General features: G+C 38.0%; 1 protein-coding gene across 1 annotated transcript in view; it reads left to right on the top strand.

Annotated features, from left to right (window-relative positions):
• The window catches only part of adgrd2 (adhesion G protein-coupled receptor D2), a 53320-nt gene that overhangs the window by 12016 nt on the left and 18644 nt on the right, over nt 1-22660 (top strand). The window contains exons 9-19 of the mRNA XM_088940619.1: nt 607-741; nt 1116-1224; nt 1527-1632; nt 3045-3100; nt 3624-3750; nt 5689-5792; nt 6140-6242; nt 6866-7019; nt 8012-8145; nt 10145-10260; nt 17295-17415. Of these exons, the coding sequence (XP_088796745.1) occupies nt 607-741; nt 1116-1224; nt 1527-1632; nt 3045-3100; nt 3624-3750; nt 5689-5792; nt 6140-6242; nt 6866-7019; nt 8012-8145; nt 10145-10260; nt 17295-17415 (1265 nt within the window). The remainder of the gene's footprint in view (nt 1-606; nt 742-1115; nt 1225-1526; nt 1633-3044; nt 3101-3623; nt 3751-5688; nt 5793-6139; nt 6243-6865; nt 7020-8011; nt 8146-10144; nt 10261-17294; nt 17416-22660) is intronic.

The raw sequence follows: 22660 nt of genomic DNA on the forward strand, positions 1-22660 counted from the left end.
CGAGGTAAAAATAATCTCAAAACTCAAACCTAAGTAGGATGTTCTTTAAGGCTACAGACTTGTGTTTCAGTGCCTGCCAGTTTCTGCTTTCACCCAGCCAGTTTAGAGGGTGCCTTCTGTATGAAGGCCAGGTTGGATTGGCCAGCAAGACTGCCTTCAACTTTGCTGGAAATATATAGGTCCGTCTTGGAAGGCAGGGCACTTGGCAGCATCATCCTTTTGGAACTGAATTACTGCTAGTCTGTGATCTAACAGAAGCGTGAAAGAACTCCACAGGCACTGATCGACACAAAACTGTGAGCCTATTTTATCTTGTATTTGTGCTGCCACCCAGAGAGAGACCAGCCTTGATTGACAAATGATCACTGACTAAATATCTTCTTACCAAAATAATGAGGGTGGATTCATATATCCGATGTTATTCCCACAGATTTCAAAATCCTAATTTTTAGAGGTCTTCTGGCCAGTTTCATTTCCAGGACAAAATATTACAAAGTGTTTGTGTGTCCTTAAGCTTCTTTGCTTGAGTTAGAAGGATTCTGATCTTCCGCATTCACTGTTGATTCCATTCCTCATGTGTGGTTAAATGATTTGTTTGTTTTGCAGAACTTGAAGTACGACAGAAGGGTCTTGGCTCTGGCGCCGATGGCTCAGACTTCCATGGGCCGACACCTGAAAATGAAACAAAAGTTGATTTTATTACAGTCCCAGAAGACAAGATCCAACAGCTCTATCAGCATGGTAAGTTGAGATTCCCCGAAAAGCCCTTGGAGTAAACAATAATTCTTTAAGAACGAACATGTCAGTGTATAATTATTATTTTTAAATGTATCACAGTAAAAATTACAACTGTTTGAATGATATTTGAAAAGTAAAAATAGGTTCACTATTTATATAAATAAATGTATTTGTTACAGTAAACTAAATCGAAATTGTGAATGATATTTGTGTTTGTCTTGCTATAAAGTGTTTAATTGAGCAATTAATTGTTTCTACTGTACTTAACATGATGACCTTTTGGTGTTTCTGAAAACAACACGTAGCAGAAAAATGTTTTTTAAAGTAAATGTACTTTCTGAGTTTGCTAAATTACTTTATTTGACTTTATATTACAGGCATTCAGAATATTACATTGATAAATGCATGGTATGGCTCTCTGCTTCCTTTATTTGGAATTGAGGATAACATCACACAGTTTTCTACTGTGACTGATGGAAGCCAAAAGTAAGTGCATTCTGGTACTGGTCCATACCTTTGGAGAACTGAAATGTTAAATATCCCCCATCTTAGCACTAACTTTTGAATCCAGTAGATGAAGATACTGTAGCGATCAATCTATCACATCTGAAATTGTACAGTTACAGTTTTGCAATGAAGTTTGAAGAAACACAGAAGTTATTGTTCATCGTGTTCTTTTAACTGTATCAAGGTGTAGTTGCTGAACTTAAAAAAGTTGTGTTTTAAGCAGAGCAATGAGATTCTTGGTGTTGCTTACCTAATTTTGTTTCTCTTTGCAATTGGCCAAGACATGTGGGCACAGTGTTGGGGTCATCTGTAATATCAGCTACAGTTCTTGGTGATAACCGACCAGTAAACACAGCTGTGAACTATGAACTTCGGCACAGATTAGAGGTAATGTCTGAATTACTTTGGTTCCTTAACTTCAGCGCTTCAGTGCTTCACCGCTGTGACTTTACTGTCCGTATTGTAGCCTGCTTGGCAGATTTTCTCCTTTCTCTGCAGAGATTGTGAGGTACACTTCCAGTGTGCAATGCACAGTTACAAACCTAATTTCTTGGAGAAGATAATGCTGAATGATGATTAAAAAAGAAGCCTCCTTTTTTAACTCTAAATCATACACTTCTGTCTTGATTCTTTTGAAATAATGGTATCTTGTGTATTCTTGTAGCCTTTCCTTTTATTTAATAAAATATCTCTGCTAACGGCACAAAAAGGGTTTAGATGTATAGTTTTGTAGGGATTTCAATTAAGAAAAATAAATAAATGTTTAAAGATTCAACTGAGGCAGTATTATCACTCTATCATGCAAGTATCACTCTGAGGATAGATATACAGATATTTTGATGACTATAATTAGAACCCCCTGTATTCAGTTATTTCTTTCAGAGTAGCGCATCCTTTGACCCTAAGTCACTGAAAAAAAATAGTGACTGTTAAGATTAAGTTATAATAATTTAATACCAAACAGGAGACCTCATGTGTGGTTCCTGAAAGCAAAGCAGCAGTCTCTCTAGGTTTGCATAGTACAGGTGGAAAGGAGTTAGATTAAAGCTTAACTCTGGGAACATACAGTAAGCATTCTCATTGGTTTTAATATCGCTAAGAAGTTAGTGATTTAAACAAAATAAGAAACCCTGATGGATTGCAGTCCCCAAAGTCCTGGAACTGAGCTATCTGCTCTGTACAGTATATACAACAATGTCAATGTAGATGTCAAAGATAAATAAGGTACTGTTAATATTATAGAACAATTGATTTGTGTACCAGATCCCTGTGGGCTTCATAAGTCTTTGTGAAAAAGACAGAGGTGTACTTGTTCTTTGCAATAATATGTATTTATACAGCATGCTAATAGAATCACAGTCTGACAGACTGCACAGATTAGTCCTCCTTATGACATGTTAGGAGTTAGGATGAAGAGGATTCTCCTTGGCCCTGTGTTTACTCTTCAATTTGTGAATAAAAAGTAAATCTCAAAAGAAACACAAAAAACGACACTAGTTGAATGCAGGTGTTAGCTAGTCCCATTGACTTGTGCTACATTCATGCAACTATGCTATTCATACAGTATAGTTTAAGTTGACCACTGATTTTTAAAAGGACAGGGCTCAACTTCAGAGGTTACCTCTTGACACATACAAGTGTTGAGGATAGTGAACTCTCTGTGTACCTTATGAAAGAGAAAAATACTCAGTGTGTCTTTGCATAGACTTTAGAACTTGAAGACAGAAGCCATGTTATGCCATCCCTGTGAGAGACTCTTCTGTTTAATATTTGTCTCATTTTTTGTCCACATTTGAAAGAACCTTCATGGAACAGAATATGAACCAATTTGTGCCTTTTGGGATTTTCAACTCAAGTAAGTATTTTAGATTCCCTTTGATAACTTTTAGGATTGATAGAAATTGAGTAACATTGATGAATTTTACATGCATTTTACTACAACTTTGTCACTTCTGTCTGTTGTGCAATATCCCATACATTAAAGTTTTTAATGATTACAAAAACTAAATGCAAACAATGAAAAACTGGGGTTTAAACTGTGCTGCAAAAGGAATACAAATAATGTGTCCCTTAAGCTCATTGCCAGATGCAGCTATTTACAAAATCAAAACCATGGCATCTGATTTAACCATACCTAAAAGAAGAATGGATTTTAATTTCTTGCTAATGACTTTTTATCAAGAAGCTCATGAGGCGATAAAACATACCTCTTATAGAGGAATTTTCATTGAACGAAAAGAGGCCAGATACTCTTCTTTCATGAATGAAGAAATTTGTTTTTTTCCTATGAATGCTTAGCAGTATCCATTATTTCTGGACAGATTCTTCCTTTCTGAGTTTAATCAAGAAGCGACTTGTCATTGTTTTTTTTCCATCAGGCCAGAGAAAGGAGGCAGCTGGTCTACAGAGGGCTGTTTTATCATATCCTTGGGATATGAATCCACATCCTGTTTCTGTAACCACACAACCAACTTTGCCTTGCTGCTGCAGATTTACGAAGTGCAGGTAAGGTATTAATTGTCAATCTGTGGATCCACTTTAAAAGGCACTTCATAAACTGAGTTATTCCTGAATGCCAAAGGATGTGTTTCGTACCAGTATGTAGAAATGAAGTTTAATTTTACAAGCAAGGGCTACTCTAACATTACATACCCAAGTGGAGAATTTGTTTTGGGGATCTATTTTGTTATGTACCAACCAGATTATTCTTCAGAAGGAATTTCATCCTTAGTGAGGGAACACGTTCCAATATTTCAGACACTGTCTTCTCGTTTTGGAGGGAAGGAGACCTCAAAAGGAGACAAGAGGGGAGGCAGTGACATTTGAAGATGTGCTGTCTCATCAGCACCAGGCCTGAGAGCAAGCAGGAATGATGTTTGGCTCCTTCACATTATTAAAACACACACGACAATCAAGCAAATGTAGGCAATAGCACAAGTGTAAGCAATTTCCCTGCTGTATATACAGTATGAGCACATGACTGCAAGGCTCAAAAAGGTAAATTTGTGGTATGAAGTTAAATTAGCCTTTAAGGTAGTATTTGTTCAAAAAGCAGTTTTATTAGTGCTAGCAATGTAATGTGAATAAACATTTATACATGAATTAAATATATTTAATGTCTTCATGAACCCCTCTGGAGTTTTGTTTTCCTAGAAAAAAAATGCTCTTAAACTCGCCCAAATCTTCACCCGCTACCGGACATCAACCCTCTCTAGCTACCGTAAATACGTTTACTCAGCCAATAAAACAGCCTACACCAACAGTGTTCCGCAAAACACAAATAGACCCACATCATTAAATATATTTTTTCATTCGATTATTTTTGCTTTGATATCGAATGGATGACCGGTGGAATTACTGTAATAAAACAAACGTCCTTCCAATGTACAGTATGCAGCTTCTCCAATAAGACGAAATATTACCCTTGCGGTATAACATATCTTTATACCGCAAGTTTCTGAAAGTATACTGAAAGTTTCATACAATTAAGGAACAACTCTGATACATTCATTCTGATCCGAATGAAGAAGTTTATTCTGGAAATATGAATCATTTTCAGGCAAGTGTTGAAGATCAAACTCTCGATCTTGCAAGTGTAGCAATTCAGAAACATTCAATTACATACAGTAGTTTTAAATCAATAAAGAGGCCTTTAAAAATGTAATATACACCATTACACATGCATTATGCACCATTATCCATTACACCATTATTCATGCATATATGTCTGTATTATTAACGGTATGAGTGCTTTTTCTGGAATGTCGAGTAGAAATTGTTTCCTCCTTTTAGTCACAAAAAGCAACATTCTGTAATACTGCCTCAGCAAATTACCTCTGTGTGTTTTTTTCTAAAAAATGAGCGTACCATCTTTTTACAAGGTCAGTAATAACTGTGCATGCATACATAGTTATACAAAAGCTAAAATGAAAGGAATTTCATTTGATTTAGCCAGAGAAATTAGTGGAAGCAGTGTAATGCTAAAGGTTGTTTTGAACAACATGCAAAGTAGGTCAAAAAAGTTTAGATCATGGCGTTCTAAAACGTATGTGTGTGCCATCAAAGAAAAAAATAAATACGTGATATTTATGTCATGAGTACGAGATACACATGAACTTTATTTATTTGTGATGGCTACAATGCACTTTTCATAAAAGTGATTTTGACCAAACTTAAATGGCACAGATGGATGAAATTCTGAATATTAAAAACCTATAAAAAAAACAAAAAAGGCTTTCATTCTGACATCCAAAGGTACTTACTTTGTGCTCTTTATTTTTTTTTTCTGGTGATACTGAAAATAAGTTGCAAAAAGTGTATTGATAACCAGCATTTGAGCAAGAAATAAGACAAACCACATTGAAATTGATGTTTAAAAAGTTACTATTGACAATGGGCCCTAAACTTAAATTCTTTTTATTTTCTTAACAATTCTCATTCCAGAGAACTCCACAAGATGAGAATGCTCTCCGGATATTGACCTTCGTGGGGTGTGGAGTGTCTTTATGTGGCTTAACTATGACATTTATTCTTTTCATTGCAGTAGGGTATGTCTGCTGCTATCCTATGCATAAAAGCTTCCTAGCATAGCGGTATAGTCTTAGTAATACTCACTTTTTTTCATTTTAGTTTCACATTTTTCTCAATATAAGCTATATAATTTGACATTCTTTTTAAACAGCAATTCCTTTGCCTACATGAGGTTAAATAGCCCAGGTACTGTACATACAAGTTCTGCAGCTATAAGATTAGTTTTCCTTATGTTTTGATTAATAAGGTGCTGCTATTTGCTGTGGGATGGAACAAAATCATCCTTATACTTACAACTCATGGTACATAGGAATTGTATTTTATAATTCGTATCCTATCTGTCTATTTTTTCCCCTTACCACAGTGTTCCTAATTCGGATAGAACAACAGTTCACAAGAATCTGATTTTTGCTTTGGGAGTTGCACAACTATTACTGATGTTCAGTGATCTGGCCAGTACCAACAAGGTAATCACAAGCCAAGAAGGTACCTACAAAGCAAAAGAAATCCATGTAGATTATTTTTTAACTGAAAAAAAAAATCGTTTTCATTGCTTAATAATTAAGCATTTCCTCTATCGTTTTTATTTGTGCAGGTAAATTTAAAACATGATCTCAGCTGTAATCTGTTTTGTTGTCTACACATTCAGATGGAAAAAGGTGTCTTTTTTTTTAAAGGGATGGGTTACTCTCCTAACATGGACACAGTATAAGAGAATCCACAACACCATATGCAATGTGAAAATTGTTTAGACAAAGGTTAATTTCCACGGCCACTTCCCAGATGGATATTCACAGAAAGAAATGTAAAAAAAAAGACTCATTTAAATCGAGCAAAATGATTACAAAAGAGAAAATCAAATTGCACGGGAGGATACCAGTGAATGTCCTTCTAGAATTTCAGCACCTCAACGTCTATCTAAATATTTTAGTCACAATTGATATGGTTTAAATCTCATCAGCTGAAACATCAATTACCGTATCATTACAGTTGTAATTAATGATACGAGCTATAACGTGCCTTGGAGTCTGTGTAATGTAGATAGGAGCTGGCTGCCGTTTGCATGAACGTTTCTCCCCGTGACCTCCAGGGGCTGTGCACTGCAGTGACGGCTTTGCTGCATCTCTTTTTCCTGGGATCGTTCTCCTGGATGCTGGTGGAAGGCCTGCTGCTCTGGAGCAAGGTCGTCTCCGTGAACATCAGCGAGGACCGGAGGATGAAGCTGTACTACGCTATTGGCTGGGGTGAGCACTGCTGAACACGCGTCGCTGATAATCTGGAGTGAGGCTGGTTTTTGCGGTGTGAAAGACCCCCTTCTTGGGCAGCAGGGTGCAGGGACCTCTGTGCATGCAAACCCCACTTCCACACATGTGTAAATCAGTTGAAAGTCACTGTTAGGCACTGCTAAATAAAAAAGATTTAAGTCTTGTAAGACTCTCTCGAATTCCCACACCCACACCCACTTCCACACCCACACTCACACCCACTTCCACACCAACACCCACTTCCACACTCACACCCACTTCCACACCCACTCCCACACCCATTTCCACACCCTCTCCCACAGTCACACCCACTTCCACACCCACACTCACACCCACTTCCACACCAACACCCACTTCCACACCCACACTCACACCCACTTCCACACCCACACTCACACCCACTTCCACACCAACACCCACTTCCACACTCACACCCACTTCCACACCCACTCCCACACCCATTTCCACACCCTCTCCCACAGTCACACCCACTTCCACACCCACACTCACACCCACTTCCACACCAACACCCACTTCCACACTCACACCCACTTCCACACCCACTCCCACACCCATTTCCACACCCTCTCCCACAGTCACACCCACTTCCACACCCACACTCACACCCACTTCCACACCAACACCCACTTCCACACTCACACCCACTTCCACACCCACTCCCACACCCATTTCCACACCCTCTCCCACAGTCACACCCACTTCCACACCCACACCCACACTCACACCCACACCACATTTTCGTAAGTTCTAGTATTTGCTTATAGTGTTTCTTTTTAAGCCTGCCTGTTGCGTGTCTTGTCAGTGGGAATTTGTGTACGACATCTTGATGCTCTAAGACTAACCTAAGAATATTTGTGTTCGTATTGCAAAGCAAAGGATTAAAAGATGATCTGGCAGTTTCTGTACAAATAATTTTACTTTATGTTGTTTTTTTTGTCTGTTCATTTCAGGTTTGCCAGTTGTTATTGTTGGCATCACCTTGGCAACTTCTTTTAACAAGTATGTGGCGGACAATTATTGCTGGCTGAACGCTCAGACTGATGTTATTTGGGCTTTTGTTGGCCCTGTTATCTTTGTCCTCTCTGTAAGTATTTCAGCTGTTCTCATCCTTTCGTTGGGAGGTTTGGTAAAATTCACAGAGCACAATGTCGCCTTTTCATTGCGGCCAAACAAAATGTTTCCCTGAACAATGCAGGAACCTCTGGTGATGGCCAGCTAATTTAAAGATGAAGAATAGCCATCATCTGCTCACTGCTTGTGATGTTCAGAACTTTATTCAGGTTGGCCTTGATGTTATCAAATGCTGATACACACTTCACAGAAACAAAACACAGAAAACAATTGTGCATTCTACTGTTAAAATATGATGAAAACTGATTATATTCTCTCACCACTTTTATTTCACTTGAGCAAATGATTAAGTGAGGAATCAGAACATCGAAGAATGGCACCTAATTCCTATCCTTTTAGACAATAATTTCCATTGTGTAATGGATTTTTTTCTCAGGTATTTGAATTTCATCTTCAAATGGAATTCGTTTTTAAATGTTTTCATACCAGAGTATTTATTCTTGGCTTGGATTTATAATATAAGCTGTTAAGCTGTTATTTTATAGCATTTCAAACACAAGAAAGCTTCTCAACAATTAGAGACTATGTTCAATTTTCATTCATTAACTTGCCTTGAATTGTTTCCCATTAAGGATGTGTAGAAACCAAAATATGTGTGTGGAGAAACTATTCAAATATATTTAAATGAAATCACTGAATTTGAATTTCATTTGAGATTTAATGTGTACACAGGAGAGCAATCAAGAAACACAGACGTGATTCTAGCCCAATTGAAAGAAAGTGTAAAAATAAAAGAAACCTGATATCTCAGGACAGGAAAGGAAGTCATCAAACTGACCGTTCAAAAAGTACAACGTGAGATTTTGGAAAGAGGAGCTGTAAAGTCAACAGAGTGGTGAATGCATTTACATATGAAGATTAAGCCAGAATAAAAGTGTTATTTACACATACACATAATAAACGTGTACTCTAATATAAATGTCTTCTATTAAAAAATGCATATTTTCGAATTCCATTTTGTGGGATCATTTATAGAAATGACAGACCATAGAACCTGTGCTATTTCGCTGTATATACAGTAAAACTCTAATGAGAACCAGCTGCATCTGATGCCACTGTAATCTGGGTGAGAATACCTGCACTTCTTTCCTCTCGGATTTCTCACTAAACCGCTCCCCAGCCCAGTGTCCACCCAGGACACCCTTACAGTGGGATAAGCCAACCTGCACTGAATTGTAGACTCAAGGGAAAGAAACCGAGGCAGAAGAGTGCTGGAAAAGCGATTTCATTGCCTTCCTAATATGGAGTCGGCACCCAAGGAAATCCCAACATTATCCCAGACACGTGACCCATTGGACCTTTACACAGATGTACTTTTGGGGACTGGACCCCTTCTAATGCCTATACACATATCACTAGGAGTCTTGCTTGCCGTGCTTTTTTATATCGGAATTTTAATGTATATTATCTGTACTGTATATAAATCACTCCCCTCCTGTTGTCTGTATGAGCACATTGATGCTTTAAAGTGAAAAGTTATACCTTTAGATTGGGTAGCCTTTTCAGTACTGATTTCCCTATGAAAAGAATATCTGTTTTATACGCATTAAGTGTTCTTAAGACGTTCCACTTCTACAATGACGAAGCGGTGCATTAGTGATCATTGCTGCCTTGCGGAGCTGGGGCCCTGGGTTCAATTCCTGGGGTGCTGGAATTTAATACTATTTAAGGGAACATTGAGCACAGCAGTGGTAAACCTTTCCATGTCATCAGACATGGTGTATACAGCACACCACACAGCTAAAGAGCATAATCTGCCATGGCCAACCTTATCCAAGGAGCAGAAAACAAAATGATCAGATTATATTTTAAAGTGTATACTGGATAAGTGTGCATTTCTGGACAAGTGCAGCTGAGATACCGCAGTCTTATACTGTATTTCCAGGTCAGGGGGTGGGCAGACTCTGCTGGGAACAGTGTTTTGATGCTGTTTTTTTAATCCATTCGTTTAGGTGAACACCGTTGTTCTGTTCCGGGTGGTGATGGTGACGGTCGCCAGCGCGCGGAGGCGTTCCAAAATGCTGACACCAAGCACGGCCTCGCAGATCCATGCCCTGGACCTCACTTGGTGAGTCATCCCCACCACGGCAGCTTGGGTCGGCTTCCACCCTTCTCTTTTTTCTTTTTTAGACAGTTCTCAGTCATGAGGCCGTCTCTTAAGCCCCACTCACTTTGATGTTTTTTTTTAGCAAGGCAAGGGGAGGGGGGGGGCCCACCAGCATGTTTCCTGCTGGGCTCAGAGCAGGAAAACCGAGATGTCACTGTGACATTTTCAGACAGGAGGGAATGGCTGTGGGAAAATCAGGACTTCTCATTGTTTGAAAAGCAGGTTTTTAAAAGAGGTTGACAATAAATGTACAGTATTTTACACAGAGTACTGTACATCCACCAAGCATGACTGTTCACTCTCCACAGCATAAAAAAGATAGCATGATGTCACAGATTGGTACAGTATGTCCATTCTGCCGAAGCCATGTTCAACAAAATAGAAATCATCGAGCAAAAGCTTTTCTTTTCAATTTTTGTAACATAATTTACTTAGAGCCATGCGTTCTTCCCCTGTGGTACAGTACACTGACAGAAGTACAGATGCCTTGCTTCAGTGTTACATGAATCCACTTATTTTCCTTCAGTAATACATTATTTTTAAGGTGTTAGTGTAGGGTAAGATAGTTTGTTTGTCTTCATTTTATGAAATTTCGATATTGCTTTGTTTATTTACAGAGCTTTGTGATCTGCAGAAAATGTATAATGTACATGACATACCAATTAACCATACCAACAACCAAGTAAAAATAAAGACCACAAACGTTTTGGTATACAGTAAGTACTGTACAGTATATGCATGCATAAACAGTGCCTTGCAAAGTGATGCTGTTTCCAAATGATGTCCCATTTTCTGAATTACAAATGATGTATACTCATTTTTGAAGTGGAATTTTTTTTATCTAATCTTAAGTGGTCAAACTGAAGAATCAAAAGCTTTTCTGGTGAATCTCTACTAACTTTGCCGGCTGGGATTGGTACAATTGTTACCTATTCTTCTTTACAGAATGTGCCAAAGCTGTGGACAACAATATTCACGTTTTGCAACAGATTTTCTATTATATGCAAGTAGGGTGTTTGACTGGGTCAGTCATGCACATTGACTTTCCAGTCCAGTAGTTTTGGCTTTCTGCTTTGAGTCATTGTCCTGCTGAAAGGTGAATTTTGTTTCACAATTTGCTCATAAAGCTTTGAATTTAGACCAAAGTGTTTTAATTTTATCTTGTATTACCATAAAATCTTTGACAATATGTTTAGAGAATCATTTAAATACTTTGTTGTAAACTACATGAGGGATTTCAGATGTTTTATTTTCATGACATGCATATTGAGCAACTGTTGTTGATAGATCATCATGGATATTGTCTCCCTTCTCAGTGATTAAACTCTGTAGCTCTTGAAATAGCGATTAGCTTCCCATTGGCATCCCTGACCAGTTTCATCCTTGCCTGGCTGCTCTTTTTGAGGGATCTAGTCAGTGTCTGGGTGGTACTGTACACTTTGTACTTGTTAATGATTGACGTCTTTGTGCTCCAAGGGACATTCAGTGTCAGAATTCTATATAATGGGACATTATTACAGGGGTGGATACTTTTATACAAAGTGTGTTTATGTACAACACATTTTATGACCTTTTCCAATTTGACACCACTAAATGTTTTGGGTAAGAGCATATTTGTTAAACCCTCCTAGCATTCACTAAATTCAATTTCAGTTTTTGCAGTGCTTGAAATCATAACTGTGGTTCTGAGTTTGGCACAAATAAAATGTCAGTGAATCATAAATGATTTAGCGTGATGCGAGACCCAATGAAAGGTTCATCTTCAGATTCTTTTCTTCTCAGCTTCATCTTTTAAAAAGCTTCTTCTGTGAAGTGGCTTGTGGGATAATGTTTCGCCTTTGCCGAGACCTTTCTGAGTTCTGATCCTCTGACTGTTTAGCCTGACTGACTTTTTGTACTTTTTGTCTTCTAGTCCTTTACATACTAGACGTCTTTTCAATGTCCTAGTTTCTAAGGTGTCTTGAATAGATGGTGTGTATAAGGAATCTAATGTTATCTGGTCACAAGTGAAGCCTCTGCATAATTACTTCTCCCATTCAAAGGGAGTGACTTGATCTTTTAAGACGTAGGTGTACACAAGGAGTATTTTGTTTGTCTCTCTTCCTATTCTGCAGTTTGCAGTTGGGGTTGAAGGTAATTCATCCTGGTGTCTTTGTGGCCAGCCTCAGTCCATTAAAAAAACAGTTTCCTTCACAGCACAGCAGTAGCTTCTCAGCCTGATCCTGAAGAACCATATTTTCACAGAGTTTACCTTACTCCTTAGCTCCCCCTTTCTACTAGTTGTTGGCATGATTGTTGAAGCCAATATTGTTCCCTAATTCTTCTGGTTCTGAAGAATGAAAGATACTGCTCGACTGTGTCCCTCCCTGACTAAGGCTAGTCTCCCTTGCACTCAGATGCTGTACTGTAACTCAGGACCTCTATGGTGGCTTGACTTCATAGACTAGTGTTCACCAATATTTATGTTGAGAAACCACACTTGTAAACCTGTAAACAGTTCTCACCTTTGTCACCAGCACCTCACCTTAGCTCCCTTCTTGCAGTTACATTTTAAATTATCTTCATTTGCATGGTGTTTGTTTTTGCATATTGAATACGGGGATTAGTCACTCTCCATGCTAGCAATGTGGTCTATGGAAGGCAGCCGCTGAAATGATTTCTCAAACATTATGTAAGCAGTGCACAAGACAGGGAAAATGTACTGTGGTAAAGTACTTTAACATTTATGAGCTGTGGAGTACTTTCAAAAACTGCTACCTTCACCAACTTCACTACTACACTCACCATAATATTCAGCTTAAGGCAGTTTATTCAATGCCTGTTTTTCTTCTTTCAAAGTATGCATCCCGACAAACATGTTTCTAAACAGAAAGTACATTACGTGTATACATCTCTAAATGTATACATTCTCAATATCATACAAAATGCTAATAATAATTACTGTATATAATAAAGTAAGCATGCTCCAAATAAAGCAGCATGAAGCATATCAAGATGGGCTTTTTCAGCACTCTCTTAAGCCTTATCAGACTCGGGCGATACAGTGTACAGGACGTGTCCTGCTTGGGGATAGTATGTTGTGTTCACTACGTAGGTTAAGATTTCAGCTTTTTTCTTGTCTGGCTAAATAGTCAGATTTTCAGCTTAAGTCACAAACATACAGTAGATATCCGAAATAGATGGAAACAGTCCCACACTCTTAGATGTGTGTATATCAATGTGTGGGTTACATTGGTATTTTTCCTACTAACGGAAGAGTGCCATCAGTGTAATTAATGTATAAGGAAACAGGAACTGTAATATTTTAATGCTTTAACAGTAGTTTCTCTTGACTTTAATTGAATTGGTATATCAGGAGCTACCCCTTGCAGTATGTGTTTTCATTGTGTACTTATAGCTTCTGTGTGCTCTATTCTACTGGAATGTGCGGTAGTTCTGTAGTTATGACATACTGTATACTGTGTGCCTAAAAGAAAAGACTATGAAAATAAAGAAAAGATTTTCACTGTTTTTTGACTTGATATACAGGAGAAGTTGATTCTGATCAACGTCTGTATTTCTTTGCATAGTGTAAAGGTTTTTCTCAATAATGGGCTCTGGAGCACAATGATTATTTTTAAAAATGGTAACAGATGCATCCCATGCAGAGTAGTTTTTAAATGGGTGATGGCTTAGCATTGCTTTGTTTTATACCTTTTGGCTGTGAAACTGGTTTTCTTAGTTAAACAGCCCGGCGTCAGTAAAAATAGCAGTGGTTGATTACAAACTTAATAGCGAAAGAAAACAGATCAATTTGATTTCCCTAAAACATCTTCCACCTCAACCCTGATTAGGTCCAGCCTTGTTTAGCATCTGAGATCTGAAAAAAATCTCTTTCGAGGTGGTAAAACTCAGGAATACTGAGACGTATCAGATAATGGTCTGCAAGCTGGGTTACCTTTCATTTGATTTTGTTCCATCATATTGTGTAACTCCTTAACCTTTATGGCCATATTGGTTAAGAAGTTACTTATGCTCGATTTTTTGTGCGGTTTTTCACTTTTTGTTGTATTTCAAAAACTGAATTTCTGAGCATTTAAAAATATGCTCTTGGTGAAAGATGCTTGCCCTATCTTCGAATTCTTGCCATCTGTCCTTAATTTACCTACAAACGTTTCTTGTCTGATTCCCCTAATCCCAATCTTATTGTACCATACTACAGTATGTGTATGTCTGGAGTGTGCAAGGCTCCAAATAACCTTTTTTTTTCCCCACAGGAGGTCTGGAAATGTTATAGGGCAAAAAATAGTAAAAAGGAAAATAGAGAATAGAACTTCTCATTCTGTCCTTGTACATACAGTTCACAATACTGTCTAAGAAAACTCGGTCTGCTAGCCCCAGGTGTTGTGAGAACAATAATAAGGATGTTAACAAAGACAACCTATTCTCATATTATTTACCAAAATGTCCTTTTTTATAAAGTGCTACCGTGGCTACTGTGAGCCAAGATGATTCGTAACAACGACAAAGCTCTAGTAAAACTTTCCAATTACTTCTGAGAGAAAAATAAAGCAGCTTAGGAAACTTTTTCTAAAAAGGCCTTCGTAGAGGTCCCAAGATGAATATCATGCAGTGAGGACAACTTCTAATTCACGAGGAAGAAGAACTTCCATGAAGTGTTGTTATTTTTAGGACATTTTAGTAATAATCAAATATAGGCACTTTACATATGCAGTGGCTATCAAAGTATTGTCCTCTCTTGAAGTATTTCACATTTTATTGTGTTCAAATATGGAATCATAATGTACTGTATTTAGTTGGGATTTTTGTTACTGATTGACAAAAAACGTCATACATTATAATCATTATACTGTATGACCTTATAACCATGTTTCATTTGACATAATGTCAAAGTGAGATCAAAGTTATACAGATCCTCCTAAATTATAATTATAGATGTAAATGTTTTCTTTATGTTTAGATTCATAGAACATTCTCAGTATCAGCTTCATAGAACAATTCCTTCATAAACGTAGCTCACTTGCCACTGAGCCAAACCTAAGTTTAAAGACTGGAATTGCATCGTAGGCAATAAAGTGAATGTAGGTAAGACAAGTTTATATATAATCCGGTAATATAATTTATACATAATACTGCATTAAAGAAAATCATATACATCTATTACAGAAGACAATACTATTAATTAAGGCTATAAACTGCTACAGATGTACATTATGTCATTTTGGATAAATACATAACAATAATAGCCTTCTGATTATTATTTTATAGTTCTCTGACCCATAATGTTCCATGCCATAATTCTATGTGCATGGGATGAAACAATGTGTGAACTATTATTATATAGGATATCCAAACACTTTAGGCCGTATTAATTGGCGAATATTCCTGGACTACTAGTATAGACATGGTGGTTGGAAAAACTGTTTCATCAGCTGCTTCTCTCCTCCTGTCCGGAACTGAGCACAGTACCAAGCCTGTATATTCTCCTCGTGCTCATGTGGGTTTTACGGAGTTCTCCAGTTTCCTCCTGCCTTCCAAGAACATGTGGATTAGTTTTGACTGGATTTTCCAGATTGTCCCTGCAGAGTTTAATCTCTGGTCCTGTTGGTCCTATTGAGTGCTGCTGTCACTGTTGTATCCTGATCACACAGTTCACATGCAATATACAGATTGAGTGGATAATGTTCGGGTGCCATTATACACAGTATTGATTTAAAACTAGCAAGGACCAGTCTATGCATAAAGCATTTAAGGTTCTTTTAGTTAACACGCTTTTCCTTGCATTTATCATATTTCATTTAGTTAAAGGCTTATGACTCACAGTAGCAGGCATCAGGTTCATGACACAAAGTCCTTTCTATTTAGCTGAGTCACTGCTGCCTATGCTCTATTTGTATTAATAGACTCCAGTCTATTCTGCTTTTCTTGTTTGCATTAAAATAGAACAATATTTTAATATAAACAAGGGTTGTTTGAGTGTGGAATGGTTAGCATTGTTGCCTTGCAGAGTCTGGGCCCTGGGTTCAGTTCTTGGGCTGCTATTTGCATGGTGTTTGTACTGTATGTCCTCCCTGTGTTTCTGAGCATTTCCTCTGGACGTATTCGTTTCTGAGAAAATGGGTGCTGGGGTGAGTGTGTGTGTGTTTGTGTCTGTGTGGGAATGGCTCCAACACCCTGATGACCCTGGATTGGATGAAGCAGTTGGAAAATAGGTGGATGGACTGTTGTTTGATTTTTGTACTATATTTTGTCATAAATTTACAGTTATGGCTTTGAAATTATTTTTCTGTGGTCTGTGCTAAAGGCACCCCATGGCAAGTTGACCAAAAACATTGCTCAAACTAATAATTCCTTACACTCATATAGCGCTTTTCTGGACACTCCACTCCACTAAAAGTGCTTTACAGGTAATGGGGATCCCCTCCACCGCTACCAATGTGTAGCCCCACGAGGATGATACGACAGCAGCCATAGTGCACCAGTCCACTCCCCACACACCAGCTCTCAGTGGGGAGGAGAGCAGAGTGATGTTAAGTTAAGAGATGGGGATTATTAAGAGGACATGATTGGTAAAAACCACGGGAAAATTTAACCAAGACACCCCTACTATTTTCGAGAAACACCCTGGGATATTTAATGACCACAGAGAGTCAGGACCTTGGTTTAACATCTCATCCAAAGGACGGTGCTTTTTTACAGTATAGTGTCCCTGTCACTCTACTGGGGCATTAGGGCCCACACAGACTGCAGTGTGAGCGCCCTCTACTGGCCCCACTAACACCTCTTCCAGCAGCAACTTGAGTTTTTCCCAGGAGGTCTCCCATCCAGCTACTGACCAGGTTCACACCTGCTGAGCTTCAGAGGGTTGGCCGTTGTGAGCTGCAGGGTTGATATGGCTACTGGCTCCAAAAATAAACAGGACCTTTGCAACCTTTTTATTTTCATTTTATTTATTTTTTAATTAATTAAGCTGAAGGATGGTTTCAATTTTGCAGGACTGCCACCAAGCCAGTGATTATACTTCTGCCAGTGTTGGGCCTGACCTGGCTCTGTGGGATTCTGGTTCATCTCTCAGTGATTCTTGCCTATATTTTCATCGCAATGAATGCCTTTCAGGTAAGGTAAACAATCGTTAGCTTATCCTGGGCTTTTGCTGTATATGTCTTCCTTTTGTTAACATTTTTTTTTTCATTTTGAAGCATAGAATTGTCCACTTAAAAGCAGCTTTTTAAAATATACTTAGTGTACAGTACTTTTGAGTTTATGAACCACAAATTTCAAATAAAGATTGAATATATTGTAAGAATTCCTGATTTACAGTTAAGGAATACAATGTTAAATTTAAAATGTTAGAGTATATTATAAATGCCCTGAAAAAACACGTGACTTAATGAATATTGAAATGTCAAAAAAGACTATTAAACTATATGGAAATGTATTAAGAATGCGTAATTCAAAATAATATATTGGAAAATATGTTCATATATAATGAGGTAAAAGCTGATACAGGTAACTGAAGAAAGATTTTGACATCTTTCCCACAGTGAAGTCCAAATGTAGTGGGACAGCAAAGTCAAACCTGTTTTCGCTTTACAATCAAGAAAATTGTAAGTCTGATCAAGAGACCAATATGAATAATAAGTACAGTTAAATCAGTTTTATTCTGGGGTAATCCCATGCATCCATTTAAGCCAGGTACTGCAGCCAGGGACTTCATGTGATCATAAATACTGGAACGCATTCACTTTAAATAAAGTTAATGGATTTGGAAGTTGTAGAGAAAATGGGACCCCCTGATAAAGTTCCATCTGAACACATGCAAAACATACAAACTGACCTCCAAAGCACAATATATTTGTAACTGGCCTTTGATAAAAGTTATAAAAGTTAACCGGGATCATTTTTTCACTGTAAACCTCCATTTTCTATCTTTTTATGTGAACAAAACTCCGTAAATTATTTATTCACAGGATGAGAATTATTTTTTTACTCCATTCCAATAATGTCTCTCATCCTTGTAAGATTTTGCACTCTTTGTCCCTTTCTTTTTCACTTGGATTAAAAAAGGGTATTTTAGAGAGTTTCAGTCTCAAGGATATGTTGATAATAGCTCTTTACATTCTTTTAAGTAACAGCTTTGGCTGGTATGTGACTTGATGACATTCCTACTACTTCAAATTGTAAACACTAGTTAGCCGTAGGTTGAAAATTTTGTTTTCTTTTAAGGATATATTGAATGTTAAGAGAGTCCTTGCACTACCACTAGAATATTAATAGCTGATGTAGCTCACAGTACTTCATTCCCATTATTCCATGAGTTAATGTGTATTTTTTCAGTTCCTGTCTGCCCTTTGGAGACCTTTCTGCCTACATTTCTCTTTTAGATTGCAAAGCCCTAATTAATAAACTCACAAATTCATTAGACTAGGTTGAAGATTTATTTGACCGAATCATTTCAATGCATGTTTTCAGTGTCTTTGTAAACAGTTGTAAATTGCATAATTCAGTAAAATCTATATGAACCTGAGGTGTAGTAACCACCATAGCTGGAAAAACCTTGAGAAATGTCGTAACAAGACATTTGTTGATTTATTGATTGTCCTATTTCACTGATGACGTAGATATGTCGGATGTGCAGTCAGTTTTATTAGTTTGATTATTACTTTGGTTTTGAAATACAATTTTGATAGTCATAGAATATGTAACTGCATGAGTGACTGGGATAGAACTTTTTTCATCCATCCATCTGACCTCTTTATCCAATACGGGGTCACTGGGGAGCTAGAGCCTATGCTGGCAAACACCAGTCCATCACAGGGCACACACAGACACAGACATGCACACCAGGGCCAGTTTTCCCAGGAGTCAACTAACCCACCAGTATGTCTTTGGACTGTGGGAGGAAACCGGAGCATCCGGAGGAAACCCACACAAACACAGGAAGAACATGCAAACTCCACACAGACAGCACCCCTGGTCCAGAAATGAACCCAGTGCCTTTGTGCTGTAGGGCAGCAGTACTGACCATTGTGACACTGTGCTGCCCAGCTACTGTAGCTTCATATGCAAAATAAAATGAAAGGGATGAGACTAGACATCTTGAAGAAAATTTGAAAACAAATCAGTCAGTGGAAGAAAAGACAGCAACATCCCACAAAATCTGGTGTTTTGATCAATTTGCAGCTTGGCCATGTCAAATGCATTAACATTCAAAAGTTTTAACTCCTTTTCACTTACGCTGATCTTTTTAAAAATAATTTAAGAGACTCGTCGCAGGGCCCTGTGTTTAATTTAAACTACAGAAAACATTTTTTTTTTATTTTGAGAACTGTAAATGTTAATGTTAATTATCAAATGGTAATGAATGTGCCTAGATTTCCATTTTTGTGAAGGCTTGCATTCCACTGTTAACACTACTACTAAACTGGCGGTTTCAAAAGAGTGTTTTTGTATTTAATGGAAAGAATATTCTTAATAATACCATTATTTCTGCTTTTTCTATGTCTTTACAGCAGTGAGATGTCTGTCCTTCAATTCATTATAATAACAAAAACTAATCTCAAATTCAGCATTTTCTTACATTGTTTTTCTTTTTTACTTTATGAGCACATACTTCATGTGGTTATGTTTTCAGAATGAATAACACTCCAATCAGAGTGAAAGGTTCGTCTTTGTCCCTCTGAACATTGTGTTTTTCAAGAAAGCTAAAACAAGAAGGGAGACAAGTTTACGTGAAGCGTGGATCACTTTGCAAATCGCAAACGACAAGTCCTTTAACACACATTATTTAGAAATTAAACTGTAATTAAAGACAAACCTACTCTAGGATTGAATATGAAGTCCTAACAACAGACTAAAGACAATCACAATACTGCACATGGCGTTCTTGCTCTGAGAACATCCCATCTCGAAGTCTGATGAATGGGTTGTCAAACTGGATGACTCCTGAACCATCCCAATTACATAACTAAATGAAAAGAACAATAAAGGTATTGCAAAGCTATACTTAGAGCAGTAATAATAATTGGCAACATGGTGATGGAGAGGAGATAGCACTGCTGCCTCACTGCACCGGGGCTCTGGGATCAGTTCTGCACCTGGGCTGCTGTCTGTGTGGAGTTTGCATGTTATGCCCCCTGGCGCGTGAGTTTCCTTGGGGTATTCTGATTCCACATTCTTCTTGGGTATTCTTGGTAGCACAGGTTCCGACCCCACAGTCACCCTGAATTAGAAGAAGCCGTTAGAAAATGGGTGGATGGATGGAGAATCATATCCCTTATTTTATGTACTGTAGTAGCTTTAAAGGTCAACAACTCATAGCACGGACCATCAGAGAAGTGTATACTTGCAGGCTAGGGACATCTCGTTTGTGTTTAGATGTAAAAGATTGCTTCAAAGAGTATCTCAGCACAATCCGCGCTTTCAGGCAAGCCTTGTGTTTACTAGAGCTTATGCCTGCCCCCTTGAAGAACTTCGCACAGAAATATCTCCTTTCACCTTCAGTGGTCGACATCCAGCTTGTCTGGTGCTATGAATGTACAGAAGAGCTAAGGGCAAGGCTACCTACAGTACCTGTATTCTCTCTGGCAATAATAGTTAGCAGGTTGGCAGGAGTAGAAGAGAAAGTGATTAATTCTCATTCAAAGATTAGTTCTCTTACTCAATTGTTGTGTCAGGGTGGGATACAGCACAGTGGGTATCATTTTGACCGTGCGAAATACCCCTTAAAATACATTTTAATGTCAAGAGTAGCCTCTACAGCTGCTTTGCAAACAAAATGCCTAGAAGAATGAAGAGAGGTTACTTTTTGAGAAAATAAAGCTTTAAATGGATGTGAAAAGAGCAGCACGGTGGCGCAGGGGTTAGCATAGCTGGGGTCCTGGGTTCAGTTCTGGACCTGCAGTGCTGTCTGTGTGAATATGTTCCTGTATGCTCTCCCTGTGTTTGCGTGGGTTTCCTCCGGGTGCTCTGGTTTCCTCCCACTGGTTTCTGTAATCAGTAAAGCACGGAAGCATTTGTGTGTCATAAATCCTACAAGTCTGCTACACCAGAAGTGCTTTCAGAATGAAACAATATACTGAAACACGAGGACCAGTAAAAGTTGGTGGAGTTGCCTGCTCCTTTCACGATTGAATCTCCTGCTTCAGTGATAAACCCGAAATGCGATACCGCAATTTCTGTGTCATCGCAACTGAAAATTAGGATGTTTAAAAAAGCATCTGAAGTATCAGGACAGAACATGATATTGTATGGTCAGGATCTCTAGTTGTGGATGGATTCTACCATGTTAAAGTTTGTAGGAACTTCTTTAGAATATGGCTGCATAGTTTTTTTAAAAGAGGAGATTAGTAATGTGTCAATCAGTCTCTTTGTCTTGTCTGATCCCAATATAGTAAAAGCTTCAGACATTCAGGGTAATGCTTTAGAAAAAGAAATTGGCTAAATTCAAGAGTGGTAATATTTATGGAAAAACATAAATGAATGTCCTCTAATTCATAAGACATCTATTTAATTTGATTTTTCAATAAAGGAATTTGAGCAGAAATTATTGGTTTCATGCTAAAATAACAAAAAAAAACTGAGCAGAATCGCATGGATATTTTTTAAAATGTGTAGATCAAGGTCACAAAGTAAATTTTGAATGAAGAAAGTATACTTTCTGAAACCACTTACACTTACATCACCTATAAAATTAACAGTCTTCTGTAAAGGACTGGTTACAAGTGTTTTTATTTCTTAGGTTGCTTTTAAAAGAACATTTAATAACAGCATAAAATTGATAGACCCAGGTCTTGAGAGACCATTGCTGTGTGATTCCTTTTCTTACTTTCCAAATACAAAAATACTTTGCTACTGCATTTCCCTCTGTGGCGGGGAGGGGACGTCTTGCAATAGGGATGGAAGATATACATGAGAGGGTTTAAATAAGAGGAAATGAGACCAGAAATGTGGTGTGTAGGAGTCTCCAGTGTTTGTCTTTGAAGGACAGGTCATGGAAGACTTCCAAAGTGTCTCTGCCAGTCCACTTGCCAAAAATGTTCTGATTAAGAGAGGTACTTATTCAGCTCAAGATGTATGGCTCTCTACTGCAAGTGTCTTATCTTGCTCTGATAATGCCGTCCAGATAGGGTGTAAATCAGACTTGTCTGACAGGATTTCCTCTCACGTTTGTTTGGAGCTGAATTCTGGAGGCCTTTAATTAATCCGAATCATTTGGCCTCTGATTGACCCTCCAAAAGGTGCTTGTTAATTCAGATTTATGGCACACATCTGAAAATAGAAAAGGGTACAGTGGAAGGGATGTTTATATAAAGACTCGTGCTGTAAGGAAATCCCTTCATCTGCCTTTTCTGAAAAATTA

The sequence above is a fragment of the Atractosteus spatula genome, chromosome 23, assembly GCF_055471065.1.
Source record: "Atractosteus spatula isolate fAtrSpa1 chromosome 23, fAtrSpa1.hap1, whole genome shotgun sequence".
Taxonomy (NCBI): Eukaryota; Metazoa; Chordata; class Actinopteri; order Semionotiformes; family Lepisosteidae; genus Atractosteus; species Atractosteus spatula.